This window comes from Sminthopsis crassicaudata, chromosome 1 (genome assembly GCF_048593235.1).
Source record: "Sminthopsis crassicaudata isolate SCR6 chromosome 1, ASM4859323v1, whole genome shotgun sequence".
NCBI lineage: Eukaryota > Metazoa > Chordata > Mammalia > Dasyuromorphia > Dasyuridae > Sminthopsis > Sminthopsis crassicaudata.
In genome coordinates, this window is record NC_133617.1 from 162054564 (window position 1) to 162074978 (window position 20415).

Consider the following 20415-nt stretch of genomic DNA (forward strand, 5'->3'; position numbering starts at 1 on the left):
ATTCAAATAAAACACATATAAATCTTCTGTCACTTAATTTTTTAAAGTTTAATTTTAATTTTTAAAGTTCTTTTTATTTTGTTAAGAATATTTTCTAGAAAAAAAACAAAAAAAATTTAAAGACTTTTCTGGTAACATATAAACTAGATTTTGTGTAAACACAATTTAAGAGAGTTGATAAATATAGCTTACTTTATAATTTAACTTTTTTTGTTCAATTAAAATCATAAACTTTGGGATATATTTGACAAAAGTGTTCTTACTCTTCACTTTCTATCTTGATATATATAATATACATATATAAATGTGTCTATATATAAATGCACACACAAATACCCCCAACTCTTTTCTGAAATTCAGTTTTCTGTCTCTGTCTCTCACAAACACATATACACACACCCCTGTCCAAACGCTCCCCTCTTCTAAACTTCCCTATTTCTGTCCAGGAGAACACTTTTCAGTCACTCAAATTCACAACTTCAGAATCAATCTCAGCTCTTTGCTCTCCCTCCACATATTCAATCAGGTGGCTAAGTCTTGATGCTTTTCACCCTACGATATCTTTCCCATCAGTCATGTTTTCCCCCAATTCACAAATCTACTGCTCCCATTTTGGTACTTATCGCCTCTCATTTGGATTACTGAAATAATATTCTATTTGGTCTCCTTGATGCAAGTTTCTCCACCCTCCAATCCATTTTTTCACAGCTACTTAAGGAACATTCCAAAAGTAGGATCTGACTATGCCAAATAGCTACTTCAATAAACTTCAGTAGCTCCCTATTACTGGAAATCCATTGCAACTTAGCTCCTCCAACCAGCTCAACATTCTAGATCAATTTGCCTCTACTCAAGTCAAAGTGGTCTTTTTGCTGTTCCTATTAGTTAGTCAACAAGCATTTATTAAGCATTTACAATGTACCAGGCAACAAGCATTTTTATTAAGCACTTACTGTACACCAGAGATTGTTCTAAGTCTCAGATATACTCAAGTCCTTCAAATTGTCCTAATTAGAAAGCAGAAAGTATAAAAGGATTTTAACATTTCTGATTGCTCTCGATGTCTGGCAGTTGCTCAGATCATCCTTTTTATTATTTTTCTTGTTTTGTTTTGCATTTTATCATGGTCATCCCCTTTCTTAGTTTTTCTTAATATGTAAACATGAATAAATTGTATATGAAAAAGTGTACATCTGTTACTAATGGTTTGTTTTTAAAGCATCCATTTAACTTAACACAATAGTAACAAAACCATCCTGTTTTTGTCCGTCTCTTTCTAAGCTTCCTTCAACTCTTCTCTCTGTATTTTTAAATGTTTCATTTTATTTCTTTTCTTCTTGTTTTGTGGTATTATTATCACTACCCAACTCTCCCTCCCTCTTCCTAGCACTTCTACTTCCTAATGACTCTCTCCACTCCCCTGCCAGCCAAGGGAGAAACCTCCCTTATAACAAAGAAGAGCCAAGTAAAAGTAAACAAAATAAATCCACCCTTCCTATCTGACAATGGATGCCTCACTTGGGGCAGCCAGGCGACACACTGGATATAATGCTGGGTTTGAAGTCGAGAAGACGAATCTTCCTAAATTCAAACCTTGCTCACACACGAGTTATATTATCCTGGGCAAATTACGCAATCATGAATGCCTCAGTTTCCCCATCTGTAAAATTAATTGAAGAAGGGAAACCACTGAAGCTGGAGATGATTGAAATGAGTGAACAATCACCAAGTCCATCAGCTCTTTCCCAAAAGTCAGAAGAGGTAACCATCAATCCTCTAAAGATACAATTTAACTTGCATTCACAAGTTTTTGGAATTTGTTCCAAATTCCAAAGTTGTTCAAATAGTCACTGTGTAAATAATTCTCGTGGTCTGCTTATTTGCTCCCAATTAAGTCATATTCATTTACCATTCTTGGTTCAGCCATTCTCCAATCAATTGGCCTCTGCTTTCCTTCTATATCCTATAAACAATTCTGCTTTATAAAAACACAGTGGGAGTGCATTTGACATGGGAACTTTTCCTTCTACTGCTGACCACTGAGTATTAAATTCATTTTTAGCATTTATATCATGAACCTGGTTAGACAGCATGCTCATCACATTTGCAGATGATACAAGGCAGAACACCATACTGGATACTGTTGTTGTTTGTCACTTATTTTTGAAGAGGACCAAGGACATCATAAGGTGATGTTTTGACTTCTACATGAATTGGATTTAAATGAGAAAAGGACTCTGCAAGTCCCAGTCCTCCCTGAATACTCCACACACCCCATACTCTAGGCACTATATATTGAAAAGGAAGACACAAAGACAAATTTAATATCTTTGTAATAATTAAGTAAAGTCCCTACCCTGATGGACTTTGTAATCTACTTAATAAATAATAAATTGAAATAGACTTATCAGAAATACTTCGTATTAGCAACCACTATTGCTATTATATTTTAAATACAATCTTTCTGTACTATTAGAACCCAAGTCAAGGATAAGGAAAAGAAAAAGAAAAAGAAAAAGAAAAAGAAGACCCTGAAAAACTTAGAGATCTTTGAAGCCTGTTGCTAAATGTTACAAGTATACTAAGGTTTACATACTTCATATTCTGAGTTGAATCAAATTTCCTTAGACTACATAGAGAAAACCCCCTTTCTAATGTTTAAATATAAAATGTTTAATGTTTATAATATAATGTTTAAATAAAAAAATGTTTAAATATTATTGTGCACCATATAATTATGACATTGGGACAATGACATATTAATGTAGCTAAATCTAATATCTTTGACATAATAATAATGATGATGATAATATTTCTACAGAACTTACAAAACACTGTATAAGTGCCTTACAAATATTATTTCATTTAATCTTCATGCTATTACTATCTTCATGATACAATTTAGGAAACTGAAGTAAAAAGATTTTAAATGACTTGCTCAAAGTCACATACCTAGTAAGTGCTGAGGCTGAATTTGAACTCAGCTCTTTCTAACTCTAAGCATAATATTGTATCCACTGTACCACCTGGTTGGAGAGAGCACTGAAAATGGAACAAAGAAAAACGCCTTGAGTTCAAATCCTGTCTCAGATATTTACTAGCTATAGGACCTTTTAAAAAATAATCACCTAATTTTTTTTTTGTCTCTCTCAGTTTCCTAATCTGTAAAATGGGAATAATAAAAAGCATCTCCCTTACTGTGATGATGAAGATTCACAGACACACAGACACATAAACATGCCATATATGTTATGTACAATAAGTTTTGTTTATATATATATATATATATATATATATATATATATATATATATATATATTTGTATAATACACATCAGTGTGTATGTGTATGTATAAAACACAGCACTACTTGAATAGTTAACAAATGTTATTACCTTATAACTATAATCTTTTATTATATTGGAAAAGGAAATATCTTTTTTAATACTTAATTTTTTTCCTACAATTATATATAAAGACAGTTGTCAATATTCATTTTTATAAAATTTTAAGTTTCAGATTTTTCTCCCTCCTTCTTTTCTCTTCTCCTTCTTCAAGATAGCAAGCAATCTGATAAAGGTTTATACATGCAGTCATGTTAAAAATATGTCCACAATTCTCACTCCCTGTACCCCAATCTTTCCAACATTATGCAATACCCATGGGAGACATTGGCACAGGACTGCCCAGCATGGAGTGTCCTAAACGTGTTCTATGAACAAAGCAGAATTAAATTAGCCCAGAAGCCATGCGAGAAGCACAAAATTAGAGCAGCTACTTCCTATGTTTATAAGGACTATTTATGTCTAACCTATGGCAGAGCTTTCTAAGCTCACACTGATCTGATCAGCCACAATCTGACAGATACACCATAACTCGACTCTATCACAGGGATATGATTTTTGTCTCTGAGAACAAAGGGCAACAACCCAACCCACAATCCCTTATATGACTAGCTAGTTAGAAAATGGGAATCAGCTATCAATTAATTCTTCAATTCATCTCCTCAACTGGGAGGTGTTCCTGTAGCATTCTTCCTCCCTTGTCCTCCCCTCCTCTCCCCTCCACTCCCCCAACCTGGGTTTATAAGGTTATTTAACTCTGAGAACTTGAACTTTCACATTTCCTGATTATAAACAACAAAATATTGGCAGAACTGAGATAAAACTCTCAAGTCTTTCTGTTATGTCATCGGGGGTTTCTGCATTTTAAGTTGTTGGAAGGACGTGAGGAAATGACTAGGGACTAAGGCAAAAATACAGACAAATTACATTTAGATAATTAATCACCCTCCTGGCAGCAAACAGCAGCTGAAAAAGCAGCTAAAATATAACATTAAACAAATCTTCAAAGGTCAAATTATGTTGTACCTAGTCTAATAAGTCTCCTTTGGCCTAAGGTTTGTTAGAATGCTGGGAGATGAGGAAAAGTTAAGGTGAGAAGAAATGAGATTATCAGATGACATCCAAAGCTCAAAATCATTACTCTGCCATCTCATTCCCATTTGAAAGCAGAAAATAAGAGGATTTTTGGCATTTCATTTTGGGATTGGGATTGAAGAGACTGACAATTTGATAATGATATAGAAAAATGAAGAATCAGACTAAGGAATAGATGTCAACATGGAATAGCCTATTTCTAATCATTAGAAAGATATGTTGCATCTTAACACAACCACTTTTTACAACTTATGTGAAAGCTATTTATCAGCTTTTATAAATGTGTATCATTTTATATATATATATATATATATATATATAAAAAAAACCATCAATGCTATGTGGATTGTACTAATAATTACAAAGGGAATGATGGCATTCATCCAACAGATTCAGAGTATATTATCAGTTGCTACATGGTACAATGGATAAGGTAATGGACTTGGGAGTCAAAAAAAGTGGCTCTAGGACTCTGGGAAAGTTACTCAGTCTCAGTTTCCTATTCTGTAAAATAGGGATAATCATAGTGCCTGCCTTCTAGGGTTATTGTGAGGGTCAAATGAAATGAGAGATTTAAATAAAATGCTTTTCAAGTCTTAAAACACTATCATGCCAGTTATTATTCATATTAGTATTATTAACTGAAATCACAGAGATGAACGTTGTTCAGTCACTTCCAACTCTTTCTGATTCCATTTGGGGTTTTCTTGGCAAAGATACTAGTATTGTTTGCCATTTCCTTCTCCAAGTCATTTTACAGATGAGAAAACAGGAAAAAAGGATTAAGTGACTTGCTTAGGGTCACAGCTGGTAACTGAGGCAGGATTATTTTTTTTAAATATGATAAAATTTTATTTTCAAATGTAAACAACATTCTTAATTCATGAGCCCTACAAAAACAGGCAGGCCACATCTGGCCTGCAGGCCACAGTTGCTAACCCCTAACAAAAGACCATTAAAATATGGTTTATCCTTTGAGATTAAACATTTCCATGGGATATGAAAAAACTCTGTATATGAACAGTGTATATGAACAGTACCAGGCAAATACATAGCAAAATAATAATATAATTTAAAATTAAATTAAATTGGATTACAGCAAATAAAAAGATCAATAAACAGAAACTGAATGCCTGAATAAATGAAAAATAAAAAGTTCTCAGAGAGCAGATAATGAAACATAACTCTCTTCACTTGACAGAATATATACAATCAAAAGTGGTTACTCTCTTGATGTTTTTGCTTCATTGCTTTCTTTGCCAGGGAGCAGTTGGGGCTGAAAGGCTAATGTCAAAAACAAAAGGTTTCAATAAAACATGTTCAAAAAATGATCTCAATAGTGTATCTATAATTAGGAAAAATGAAACAGTTGTAGAATAGTTGTTTTATTTATAAAAGGCTAGAGTGTGCATGATTTCACTAGGATTACTAATGGCTTAAAAATTCAAACTTTAACCAACTATTTTTTTAATATTATTTTCCAAATGATTAATATGAAAGTCACTTTTTCTCCATTAGATAAATTATCTTCTTTCCTTCCTTCCCAACTGAAACAGTCAAAAGGAAGACAATAGATTGGTTGTAACAATCAGCTATTCAATTGTTTTCTCTGAACATACTTCCTGCAAACAAACCCTATATGAGTGTTTGCTATAAACCACACCATCTACTATGACTTAAGACCCTAAAGTGAACTCTCATCCCTTCACTACAGTGAAATTATGCAGGAAGGCAGGCAATCAGATACAGCATGACCCCTTTAGAACACTGATGTGCAGATGAATATGTAGGGGCAGGAAATAACTCACACCCAATAAAATAACCATATAGGATTGTCAATTTTTGGGTATGCTTATGTTTCAGGACCATGATCTGACAAATAGCATAGCTGAACCCATGTAACAAACCAAATTCACATACTAGCCTTACATCACTGAATAAACTGGGTCACATATGTGAATTCTCCTAGTGACTGATACTGGCCCCCTCCTCCAAGGGCTGAAATTTGGTTTTTTTTAACCATTTTTGATCAAAATCTTTCTAAAATTTATCACATACTCCCCGGCCTTATCTGAATACTCTGAAGAGAACTTTGTCTTTTCCTGCTGACACAGATGCATCACGATAAGTGCCAAATTGCCAAGGTGTGAGATAGCAGTGGTTCCTGAGATGGAGTGGGCAGTCCTTCCAAAGTTCAGGCCACTTGATAGATGGGGACTCTGCCAAAGATTGCACAATGAAAATCAGAGAAATAGGCTCATAAGCATGGTAGAATCTCTTGAGATTAGAGAAATACTACCCAGCTAAAAATAGCCACCAAAAACATTGGCCAGAGCTGCTATGATCTTCAGAGAAACCCAGAGCTGTACTTCCTTCCGTACATAGCATGCCCTTTCAACCACTTCTGTTTCTCGGCACAGCTAGTTACCAGGGAAGTTCTGAAAACCTTCCTCCCTTCAGCCTTCCAAACCCAGGATTTATGTGCACTAGGGGATTGTGAGTTCTGATCAGTGACTGGAGTCCCTCTTCTACAACGGGAGATGATAGAGATGGGACACCTTCACTGCCAGAGTTAGGAGTAAAAATGGGCTGACAGGTCACATTCTCCTACTACTTTCTCCAACCTACCCATGCTTCCTTTCTCTCTGGCTACAATGCAATTCTAGTCACTCTTCTCTAAAATGTGTATGTGTTTATAGAAATAGCATAGCACCCTGAGTAGAGAGCTGGCCTTGGAGCTGGGAACTGTCCCAGCTCTGTGACCCTGAACAAGTTCTCAATGTTCCAGGCAATCTTCTAAGACTACTGAGGAGTTACTATTTGAACTGGTTAAAGCTTCCTCATTGAGAGATCCCAATAACCTTCATAAGTATGATCCCCATCCCAATATAGGATAGACACACAGCCAGCTCAAAAAATCCAATTTGTGGCCTCTCTATCCCAAGAGCTTCGCTGAAAGAGTAAAATCAAGGATAACAGACATAAAAGTATTTGATAATCTTGAGTAACTAGTTGTATCCACAGTAAAACACAGAAATCAAGATTTTAAAATTAGTATAATTGCTATTGATACAGTACCTTTACCTTCAGCAGGCTCAAATGACTTATTTCATTTGTTAGCTCAATATCTCTATTTATGGGTACAGGTAGATGTTATGAACTATTTTCACAACAAAGAAACTAAAGCAGAGAAAAATTAAGTGGCTTAGCTGTGGTTAAGGTGCTGGAAAGAAAGAGAACGGGGATAAAGAACTATTCACAGGATTCTCAGGGAGAAAATCAGCAATATAAGTTGAGTTTTTCCTTTAAGAACAGTACAATAAAGGGCTGCTTGACAACATACAGATAGAGGACCGGCCCTAGAGTCAGGAGACCCAGAATTCAAATAGGACCTCACAATTCCAATAGACTTGTGATGGAGAGAGTCATCTGCATCCAGAGAAAGGTCTATGGAGACTGAATGTGGATCACAACATAGTTTCCCACTTTCATTGTTATTGTTTGTTTGCTGTTTTTTTTTCTCTCTCTCTCTCTTTTTTTTTTTTTGATCTGATCTTTCTTGCACAGCATGATATATGTGGAAATATATTTAGAAGAACTGCACATGTATAACCTATATTGGATTACCTGCTGTCCAGGGGAGGAGAGAAAGGAGAGAGAAAATTTTGGATCATTAGGTTTTGCAAGGGTGGATGTTGAAAACTGATCTTTGCATGTATTTTGAAAAACAAAAAAGTTATTATTATGAGAGACAGACAGACACATGGGGAAATAAAACAAAACCAAATTGGGCCTCAGATACTTGATACTAGCTGTGTGACTCTGAACAAGACACTTAACCCTGACTTCCTCAACAATAAACAAATAAAAAAATATTGAATGAATGAAGGCATGAAGTAATTGATTGATTAAAGAAAAGAATAGCAACTGAATAAGTATGGCTACACAGTTGGGTTTGAATATGTTGTTCCTTTAAAAATAATTATCTCAAATCTCCCATGAGATAGTCAAGCTGTATCTTGAATGCTCCACTAAGTCAAAAAAGGACATGTGGGTTCTAATCCTAACTTCACTGTGCTATCCTGCTGTGTAACCTCCAGCAAATCTTTTCCCCTGCAACAACAAAAACAAGAACAAAAATTTCTATAGCACTTAAACTATTTGCTTTACAATTCTTCTCTCATTTGATCATCACAACAACCCTGAGAAATAGGTGTGATTATTATCCTCATATCCCCAGGGTCATACCACTATTTAAATTGGGTCTTTCTAACTCCAGCCCTGATGCTCCATCCATTTGCCACCTAAGAGAGTTTATATGAATAACCTGTAAGATCCTCTTCTGCTTTTAATAGCTTCTTACTGCCCTGCTCTTTTATTTAGTTTTTAATATCATAAAATAGCAAAACTTACAAGTTCTGAGAAGGGGAATCAGCGGCAGGAATACACAGGTACTTAACTCCCTGTAGAATAGAACAAAATATTGTTAACCCAAATGTAATACACTCCCACCCACATACATACCCACATTCCCCCACACACACCCACATACCCACATCCAATTTAAAGGAACCTCTTGTTAAGGTCCAAAAAAAAAGGAAAAAAAGAGAAGTTTTTCATGAGCATTTTGTTGCCAAGAAACCATCCAAATTAGCATTTTTTAAAACATATTCCTGGTTATTTTCCACAACTATAAACACAAATGCTCCTATGCCATCATGTAAACATTCAAAATATTTTTAGGCCGAATCCATATACTTCACCAAAAAGTAAAATGCTGAGTAATTTCTAATTAAGTTTCAAACCTCTTCAATGCCACTTTGCATTATGTCCATCCCATTTAGGATTCAAAATTACCCAAAACAAAAAAGATTGTTAGCAAAATGCTTTAAGCCTTAAATTAAAGGATTGTTATTGTATTATATTGCTCTTTGCTAATGAGCATCAATTTTAATGAATTCTACAGCCAAAACTGCTTTTGCTTAATTTGTTAACTTATAAATATTTAATTGTGCTTTTGGTACCAAATCAGTGGTTCATTTATAACTGAGGGAAAAAGTCCCCTTGCTATTCCTGCTTCACTGTTATGTCCCTTCGAAGCCACACTGCACATCTCTGAGGGCAAGTGGGGATTACCCTGCTTCCTTCAGAAAGGCTTACAGTAGCTCCTAAAATGAGTTCTGAACACACAAAATAAATACCTGGGTTGCCAAAGCATCCGTTCCTACACCTGTGCTCAGAAGATAGGGCTTTTAGAAAAGCTAGGAAAGAGCCTTGCAAAGTCTTAAAAAGCAAAACTATACTGACTGAGCTCTCAGAAGGACCCCTAATACCTCCCATATCATATTCAGTATAGAAAATAACAGTGACCATCAAAAAATAGGAAGTTATCATCATGAAGCTACCGAGATAATTAGTGAATAAAGAAAATATAAATAAGGCCTAATGGTTTATGTCTTGGTCACGTTACAGGTATGGGAATGATTCCTGCTTCAAGAGAAAGATGCCATTCTGTAAAGTCCTCTGCCTCGAACACACAAACAAGATATTCCAACAAGAAGTCCTTTGCATCACTGCTTCATACAATGACATTTCACCATGCTACTTAATCAGTTTCTGAGCAGCACCAACTGAATACTGTCTCTTCAAGGATTTTTTGCTACATTTTTCCTAAAATATTCCTTCCTGTCTGCTTTTCTCCAATTTTGAGAAGCCAAGAAAAAGTTTTCCCTGCAGTATCCTCCTTCCTCATACATTATTTCCTGCTTTACAGGAGCAAATAGATATATAGCAGAGGGTTTCCCTGTGGTTTTTATGAAGTTTTGTTTCAGAGGAAATGCGTGTCTGAAATTCCAACATGTCTCCAACCCTACTGATAGTAGGGCAGTAAGTAAACTAGAGTCAAAGTAGCAGTCTCATTCTCCCAGAATCAAAATACTAAAGCCACAAACCTGAAACTTAAAAGGAAAGGAAATCCTGAATGAAAACATTACCTTTTAAACATTTGTTTCCTTTCTCCCTTCTCTCTTAGAAACATACGGGCATATAAACAATGGCACCTTCTTCTAATTTTCACAATAATGTCTCAATTAAAGGTATCTTGCTATTACCTTGAATGACAGGATAATCAGAATAATCTAATTAAAAATACTGTACTTTTCAGTCTGTGTTTAATTTAAATTTTCTGAGGAAAGAGGAAAGTTACTCAAGTAGATATGGAATGTCTTTTTGGCCAAATACCTAAACTCCCTGTTAGGAGGAAAGATGATACAACTCATTCCTACTGAAAAAACTAGCAACATTATCAAGGTGGGCAAAATTTGGAATCATTTTATTGGAGGTAACAAGAGCAGTTATTATTGTCATCATGTACTATTTTACTTTTTGCTTTTTCTATGAGGGAGGAAGTATATAATTATCTCCAATTTTTGATGATGAAATACTATACACAACATTTTAGGATTGAAAAAGTTTTCCAAGGATTATCCACCCCTATGACTTTTCTATCCCTTGCTTTCCACAACCACAAAAGAAGACTAGTTTAATCAACTCATTTGTACAAAATAGCCTGCCTTCAAGATAAGCTGAAAAGGCTGTTAACCTGTCACGGGAAGCTAGTGAAAACTTCTAATAAATAATATCTGGATAAGTGTAACCATACTCCCCTTCCCTGAATCTTGATGAAATCCAAAATCTGCCTTAGTTTATAGAGAGGAAGGAAAGAGGGAAAAGCTGAGGAAGAGGGAAAGGAACAGTTTAGGAATATTCATTGTGAAACAAGAATCTGTAAGGAGTTCCTTTGGTACTTTCAGTAGGAAAGAGGGTTGGGGTGGGGGAGAAAAAAAAAAAAAGACACCAGCACCTGCCCTACAAGAAGAATGTCTTATACTTGTTCAAGATTTTACAGTTTGCAAGTACTTTCTCAAAAATAATTCCACTTGATCTTCATCACCTCTCTGAAATGTACAGGGCAGGTATTCTGATGCTCACTTCATAGCAAATAAAAGCAAGGAGAGAAGTCACATAGCCAATAGTCCCTCAACAATATGTTTATTAAGCACCTACAATGTTTTAGATGCTGAGGATACAAATTTTTAGAAGACACAAACTTTTCAATGCATCTTGAAAGAAGGCAGAGAACATTACAAACTTAATCACAACTGATAGTCAAATTCAGGCTAATAGCAGGTGGTGATCCTTAAAGAAGGTAGGATGTAGTTTGACTCTAAAAGGGAAGACCCAGAATTCACCCAATAGCAGGTAAGTAGTAGATTTTCTGAGTAATATACTCCAGGGACCCTTACTTCCCTGTGCGCAAACAGGACACATGTAGCAATGTCCGTGGGAGGACTCACAATTGGAACAAAATGGGAGTCAAAAATGCCTACACTTGAATCACTGTTTATGGCCTAAGAATGTCCATTTAGCTACCTTAGTTATTGTGAAAGTCTCCCAAAGTCAATCCCCTAAGACATCAGGCTACACCAGCCCTGTTGTTACTTGGGGAGATGGGGGAAGTCTCCATGAACTACTCATTTCTGAAATTTAGGACCTAGCAGTTAATGGCTAATTCAGAAAGGACAAGCATAGAATACAAGAACAGTAAAGTCTCAGATAATCTTGGTATGAGGGAGACAAAAAAAAAAAAAAAAAAAAAAAAAAAAAAAAAAAAAAAAAGAGGCTGACTTATGATTGTTGTTGTTGTTGTTATTGTTAATAGGAATTTAGATTTTTCATTTACTATGATCTCTTGAAGGTCTTTTTTTTTTTTTTTTTTTTTTGGTCCTGGAAGTGGACATCCAGTGTCTGTAATTTATACCTGTCTGATCAAATCACAGAAACTTTCTGTTATTTATGAGCTGAATGTTAACACTTAAAAATCAAAATTAAAACTCATCAATTCTAGTACAATCCAAAAACCGTATAATCACCAAAAATTGAGAAAACTTTATACTTTAAAAATCCTTTGCATGTTAACCTTCTGTGTAGTTTATAGTGTTGATGCTTATTGTTTCACATGAATTTTTTTCAAAGCACAGAAACATTTTTATTTTTTATTTTTCAGTTCCAAATTCTCTGATTCCCCATCTCCTACTCACTGAAAAGTAAAGAAACAAAAAGCCATTACAAATTCATATGGGCATGCACAACAAATTTTTACATCAGTCATGTTCACCCTTCCCCACACCCCACAACCATCACCCCCCCCAACTCCCACCCCTCCCATCAAAAAGGCAGAGAAAGAGAGAGAGAAAGAGAGAGAATGAATGTTTCAGTTTACCCTGAGTCCACTAATTCTCTGAAAGCTGATAGCATGAATCATTTAGAGCTCTGCTGATCAGTACTACTAAAGATCTTTCAAAGTAAATTATCTTTACAATATTTCTGTATAGATTATTATTTTGATTCTGCTCACTTCACTTTCCATCAGTTCATATAAGTTGTCCCAAATTTTTCTGAAACCATCTTCATCATTTCTTACAGCACAGTAGTAATCATATTCCATCATATTCATATACTATAACTTTTTCAGTCATTACCCAACTGAGAAGCATCCTCTCAGTTTCCAATTCTTTGCCATTATAGCTACTATAAATAGCTTTGTAAATATGGGTCTTTTCCCTTTTTCTTTGATCTCCTTGGGATATAGATCTAACAGTATTACTGGGTCAAAGGATATACACAACTTAAAGCTTCTGGGCATCATTCCAACTGCTTTCCATAAGAATCAGCGTTCATAGCTCCACCAAAGCATATTAGTATGCCATAGCTCTTCCAGCACTTATCATCTTAGTCAATCTGAGATCCCTCAGAATCATCAATTAATTAATTTTCACATGATTTCTAACACCAGCACACTGATGTTTTTTCCTTGAAAAAAAAAAACGAGAGAGAAAGAGAAAGGGAGGCATTGGGAAATATAAGCTATGTAGAAGTAAAAAATATCAATAAAATTTTTATTTTAAAAGAAACTAAAAAAAAAAGCCCTTGAATAAAATAGAAATGCATTAGCTGCTCTGCTCTGTTTCTGAATGTTCTTGGCCTGATGCTAAAGTTTATCCCAGATTTTCCACGTTCACTCAACTACAGACAAATCTAAAAGGCACTATGATGTGCTTGTGAGGTTATACAAATAAAACATTACAGATACTTCATAGGACTAGCTCTGTTTTCTTGAGTGGCACAGTGATGGAGAGGCTTTTGATATATATGTAATACTGGGAATAGGGAATGGAGATGAGAAGAATGTATATATAAAAGAGACTGTCTTTTAAGAGCTCATAATCTACCAGAGAAAGGGTCATGTGATAGTCAGAGGGAAATACAAAACAATCCAGCTCCAATAATGCTCCCTAAGAAATAATGGGACCCGGAACAGAGGGATAATGAATTGCTGTGTGGAACCAGTCATGCTCTCTGGAGTAGATCAGTTCTGAGTCAGATTTGGAGGATAGCAATAGACATGCACTAACAAAGAAAATAGTGAAAAGTGAATTACAGAAATGTTATTAAGGCAATTTGTAAGTCAATATTTTCAAAATTTCTAATATTTTTCAGTTTTCTGTTTCAATAAATGCAGTAACCACCAAAACTTAAGTTTTTTCTTTTCTCTGGCCCTGAAACTAAGAGCTACACTTAAAACCATACAGTGAGAGCCTCAAAAATCAGGGCAAGTATCCTGATTTCAAGGCAGTCAAGAAATATAACTCTCGCTTGTTTCAAGTACAATTTCTAAAATTTACTGGCCTCAACTAACTACGATAATACTGCAAGTTAGGGAACTTATGAAAACATTGATAGCATCAAAGCAAAAGTCTTTCCAAAAGGCTAAAGAAACTTTCTAAAAATAAGAAAAAGAGAACATTTTCCCCAAGTTACCTGTCTTCAATAACAGAGCACAAAACTAAGATGATTTCAGCCTAGGATAATAAGAAAAATCTTCAGAATGGTTCTAACAGCTTTAGTCAATGTTAAAAAGGAGTAAGCAATAATCAAAGACATGGGTAGAGATGTTAAGGAGAAGGATGAAGAGAGGCCAAGTATGCAACTATATTCCAAACAGTTGTGAATGATGCAGCTACATCCAGAAGCTTTAACCATTAGCAATGGAGAACCATTTCATCCTAACTGTTCCTCAATTTACAGAGCAAGAATTTTCTTAACATGTATGTTTAAAAAAATTTTATAAAATGAATCAATTTGGAAATGCACCAGAAGCCCAGTATTTCATGGAACCCTGTAGTAAAATTTCCTACCAGGTAATGCAACATCTCCTTATCCCAATTCATATGCTCTAAAAATTTAGATGTTTAAATACTGAGTTTCTTTTATGAAACAAAAGACACTCATTTCTGCTGGAAAAATATAAAACAAAACAAAACCCTACTACAGCTACCAATGTGGACAGAATTTATAATCATTATATTGGGACTAATAATAGCAATAATTATTGTCATAATATAGAATTTTACTTTTCACCAATTCTGTGAGGTAGGTAGTGTATTATTATTTCCATTTTTTCAGATGAAGAAATTGAGAATACAATGCCTTTGTATTCAAGGGAAAGTATCACTACAGATTCTATAATATTTTATCTTTCCCTCTTTCAAGAATCACTGCAATAAATATAAAGAAGATTGTTCAATTGTGCAAGTCATCACCACCTTTCAAAATTTAGTTCTCAAATGGAAGATGTTCTATTTAAAACAAGCACATGTGAGACCAATCCTTTCAAATTTCTCAAATTTCTGAAATAATATCAATAACGACTTCCAAGAAATATGTTGAGTATTCGATGTTGGGGGGGGAGGTTAGTGCGGAGGAGATTTACCCCTGGTTTGAATTTCTAAGCCCAGATGCAAATTACAAACCTCCACCACCTGTAGACTTCTTTCAGGTTACTCAAAAAATGATGTGTATTCTGCTTGTCACATCAACAGATGAGGGCCCAAGGACTTATTTTTGTTTAGGGTATTTCAATGAAAGGCCCAAAGTAGGAGCAATCAGCACTCATGGTTTCATCAAGTTGGTGAGGAGTTATTGAGAATCAGTGGAGGATGTCCAAGTCGACCAGAGAAACACAACTGAAAATCCTTCCATCCATACTGTCCTTTCGGTTAAGTTTCTGGACTGCAGTGCAGATATATTAATGACTCATGAAAATAGGGTCAGGGTTTCAACCATCAGTCCCAACTTGCTTGATTTTACAGAATTATTTTATAAGTTCTGTTGAAGATACACATAAAAAAAAAAAAAACTGCCAAAGATGAAATGGAATCCTTATTATAGGAAAGCAAAAAATCTAAACAAAACAAAAATAAAATAAAAAAAACACAATGAGACGTTCAGGAATCAAACAATACCCCATCCAGTTATTTTTTATGTGCATAAGTCTCATTGTTCTGGCAGGTAAGGATTCTGAAATATATGGTTTAGTGATAGGACCACTGGAGTTTACAGACATCAAGGTAACAGTTACAATAGCACCTTGGACACTTACTACTTTTCTGACCTTAGATATGTTACTCTCTCTAGGTCTATGTTTCTCATCTATAAAATTAAATATGATCAAAAGTCCCTTCTAGCTTTGAACCTATGGTCCTATGAGCCTTAATGGAAAGCTAGATGATGCAGTGAATAGACAGGGCTAAGCTGGAGTCTGGAAGATTCATCTTCCTAAGTTTAAAAATCTGGCCTCAGACATTTAGTATCTGTATGATCCTGAGCAAGTCACTTCATCCTGTTTACCTCAATTTCCTCATCTATAAAGATGAAGGAAATGGCAAACCACTCCAATGTCTTTGCCAAGAAAACCCCAAGACATGACTGGAAAGTCAGATATGACTGAAAAAAAAATAGACATGAATCTACTACTTCTTGGAAGTCATTAGAGGTACCATCCTCTATCTGAATAAAGCTGGAGGAAACAGGGGAGGAGGAGGGGAATTTCATTTTCAGGGTCTCAAATTTTTAGCCCCCAAAATGTCACCCCTTATAATCTCAAGGGCTATCAGGAAAGAAAACAAGACTTGTATGTTTGGATCATGACAGACAAACTACTCTATAAAAAATCCCAATTTTGAATTTCAGTAAGCTTTCATAGATGGTTCAAAACAGAATGGGATGACCAGACAGCAATTAAGACTGGAAAAAGAAAATAAAGATGGTAGCAGGCAAGCAGTCACTTAAGCGACTGCTATGAATTGGGAGAACTAAGGTAGCAAATCACATAGGGAAACTGATTGATATTTCACTCTGCTCTTTTCAAGATAAGAATCCCCCAAATTACAAGTGGAGAAAGCTTATTTAAATTACTTGGTCTACTTCACAAAGAATAGGTGCCATTTAGGTGCTTAACTAAGATTGCAAAAAGTCCTAATTTATTTCTTGCAATTTACACACATACACTCTCTCTCTTGACAATGGATCTCCACAAGAAAGCAAAAAAGACAGATTAATGAAATAATTTAGTAGTACAGTTGATCTTTCTACTGAGAATTGTAGGGAAGAATGCTTCACAGACAGTACCCCTTCCCTCTTCATTACACTCCATACTGATTACCAAACTGGGATGCTACAATGCAGGGATGGTCAATCATTTACATAAGATCCTCCAATGAGTCAGTGGAAAAAGAACTGCCAGTTCTATGCTCTCTTTCTTTTGAATCACAGTCCCTTGAATAAAGGTAATTATCATCAGTCACCCTCTCTTCTTAGCACATGATTCAATTCATTTTAAAATACAGACACAGAACATAAGGCCACTTATCTGCAAGATGGAAAGCCCTGTTTAGTCCTTTATTTTTCCCCATTATTAACCTTTCCTATCCACCAATGAAATTCAGAACTTCAAAAGGCAAATCTTTTTAAAGCCAAAAAAGGGACTGGATTTTGCCAGATAAGGAACAATTTTTGGGTCCTTGACTTTCTATCCCTCTTCCTAAGATATACATACTTTGGAATCCATCCCCAACAAGTCACAATTTTCTTCTCTTCATTCAATTTGCCGAAATATCTTTTGTAAATCATTCACAATTTACAGAGTATCTTGCATGTAAAAACCACTGTCTTATAGCCAGTTAAAGAATACAAAAAAGTCTTGATTTCCAGAATGCTTTCACAAGAATTACCCAATTTCATAGAACACATGTTTTTGTCTTCAAGAAGTTTCTATTATAATTAGAGATATCAAATATTTGAGAGCCAGACAAAATTTTATAAAAAGACTTGATGAAGGAAAGTTCATCTTCAGTAGAAGGCAATATTTGATGAGGTAAGACTTCATGGAGAAGATGGCACCTGAATTGAGCTTTGAAGGAAGAGAGAGATTTCAACAGATGAATTATAGATTGAGACAACTTACTGGTATAGAAAGAGGAAGGAGTTCAAATTCAACCTCAGCTACTTACTAGCTGTGTGATTCTGGGCAAGTCACTTCCCCCTGTCTGCCTCAGTTTCCTTATCTGTAAAATGAGCTGAAGAAGAAATGGCAATTCCCTCCAATTATCTCTGTCAAGAAACTCCATGGGTAACACTGGCATACTATGGTCCATGGGGTCAAGAACAATCAACCAAAAGAAAATGCTGAGAAAGGAGTAGAGTGAATCCAGTTTGGAAGAACTGACAAATGAATCAAGGAAAAGTAGCATGAAGTATATTTGGAAGGTAGGTTTGAGTTAGTTTGAGGAAAGCATTGAATGCTAGGCCAAAGAAAGCTTACAACCTGTATCCTCCTAGAGAGGATAAAAGCTTAGATAATATAAAGTGTTCAAAGAAAAAAAAAGAAATGTAATGGCCTTAAGAAAAAAAATGTAAATTGGAAAAAGTGTTTAAACAAGAGGAAGTGACTACCTGCTTAAAGATGCCGGCCAATAGGCATTATGGCGAGTAAGGGTTATTTTATTCCCAAAACACGCATAATAATACTGGATATATTTTTTTTTCTCTGAAAGGGTCAGCACAGAAGAAAGGTCCAAAATCTTCTGAGGACTAACAAATCCTGGGCTTCAAAATGGTCCCTTTAAAAATTGCCAACTCACAAAGTACTCTCTTCCTCCACCCACTTCTCTGCAGACAGATGGACCCATTTGGAGAAATCTAACAGGACTATTTTTGTTTTTTACGGCTTCACCCTCCTCTATCCCAATATAGGAGGAAGGGTCACCAGATAGGTAGGATCCTCTAACATCATCATTGCAGAGCTCAGGAAAAGCTCTGCTTAGGGATTCAGGATGCAGTGACTCTGCCAAAAATTAAAAATAAAATAAAATAAAAAATAAGATAGGGAGTCAAGAGGAAGATATCTTAAGAAGAAAATAGCAGCCTCAATTGGTGGGAAGCAGTTTAGTTTAACAGAGATAGTTTTTTCAGTGTTGATGCTACAAGAAAAATATTGTTTCACAGTGAATACTGGCAGTAGTTAAGCTATTTAAACAATTGGCAAAGTTGTCTCTGGTAGGTGACAGTGGAAATGTCTTCCACAAAAATCCAAGGTGTCATGTCCTACACCAGAAATTAAGAGACTTGAGTTCTAAGTCAGACACTGACCAAATTACCCCTCCTTCCATGTTTGATTTCACTCCTACAAATATGGACAAAGTTATAGAATGTTACTAAACTAAACTAAAAGAGGCTGTAGAAATCATCTGGTCCAATTTTCCTTGTTTTATAGAAGAGAAAAGAGAAAACTGGTAAAATGAGAATCTGTTCAGAGCGCCATATTCATTTATAGATGCTGCAGTTTTAAATGGATAAGCTGGAGCATGTCAAGAACTCAACCAGTAGAAAAAAGAGTTTTGAGCCATACAGCAACTGGGCATGGAAAAGAGGAAGCTCAGAGAAGACATGAGAAAAACTACCGTGTTTGCAGAAAGGACTTTGCTTGCCCTCAGAGAGCAGAACCAGCACCAGGACATGGAAATTTAAAAGGCCAAATTCAGGCTTAAAATCAAGGAAAACTTCCCAACCTCTCCAAAAACAGAATAGGCTAAAGGTGGTAAGCTCCCCTGCTCTGAAGCTTTGCAGAAGCAGATAGAAGACTACTTTTCAGATAAGTTATAAGTGGGGTTTTCTTTTGTATCGGGATTGGACAAGCCAACTGCTAAGATCTTTTCCAAATCTCAAATTCTGCTAATTCCATAACTCACTAGAGTTGACAGATCTAGAACTAAAACTCAGGCCTTTGGACATCAAAGTCCTGGACTCTTTGAAATCATTCACATTGCCTCCTTTTGCCCACTTCAACACAATTTTGGGGATATGAATTACTGACTTCTTCACCTAAATTCTTGAGGTCTCTAATTTGAGGTCTACATTCTGTCTCTCCCTATGAACATGTATATGATGTTCATACAATGGCTTTTAAGACAAAAGGCTCTAAATCAGAATTCATATAGAGTGCAGTGGTCTAAAGGAAACAAAAATTTGGCCACTTTCCAAGTCTAGAAAGCCTTTTATGAACTGATGCTGAATGAAGTGAGCAGAATCAGGAGAACACTGTAGACAGTAACTGCAAGACTGTGATGATCAACTATGACAGACCTAGCTTTTCTCAGCAGTGCAGTGATCCAAGACAATTTCAATAGACTTGGTATAGAAAATGCCATCTGCATCCAGAGAAAGAACTATGGAGACTGAATGTAGATCAAAGCATATTATTTTCATCTTTTCTTGCTTTCTTTCTTTTTTTCTTGTGGTCTTTCCCTTTTGCTTTGATTTTTCTTTCACAACATGACTAATATGGAAATATGTTTAAAATGATTATACATGTATAGCTTATATCAAGATTGCTTGCTGTCTTGGGGACAGAGGGAAGAAAGAAAAGGAGGGGAAAAAATTTGGAACTTAATCTTACAAAAGTGAATGTTGAAAATTCCCTTTGCATGTAATTGGGGAAAAAATACCATTAAGTGAAAAGAAAAAGTCATCATTAAATAGTGCACAATGCTCACATTTGCTGATGAATGCTGTCACATTTG

At 35.4% G+C, this 20415-nt stretch overlaps 1 protein-coding gene across 3 annotated transcripts in view; it reads right to left on the reverse strand.

The window, feature by feature from the left end:
• DUSP22 (dual specificity phosphatase 22) overlaps positions 1-20415 on the reverse strand; it is a 67855-nt gene that overhangs the window by 13117 nt on the left and 34323 nt on the right. For all 3 annotated transcript variants that reach the window (XM_074270494.1, XM_074270484.1, XM_074270477.1), the window contains exon 4: positions 8852-8901. In XM_074270494.1, the coding sequence (XP_074126595.1) occupies positions 8852-8901 (50 nt within the window). The remainder of the gene's footprint in view (positions 1-8851; positions 8902-20415) is intronic.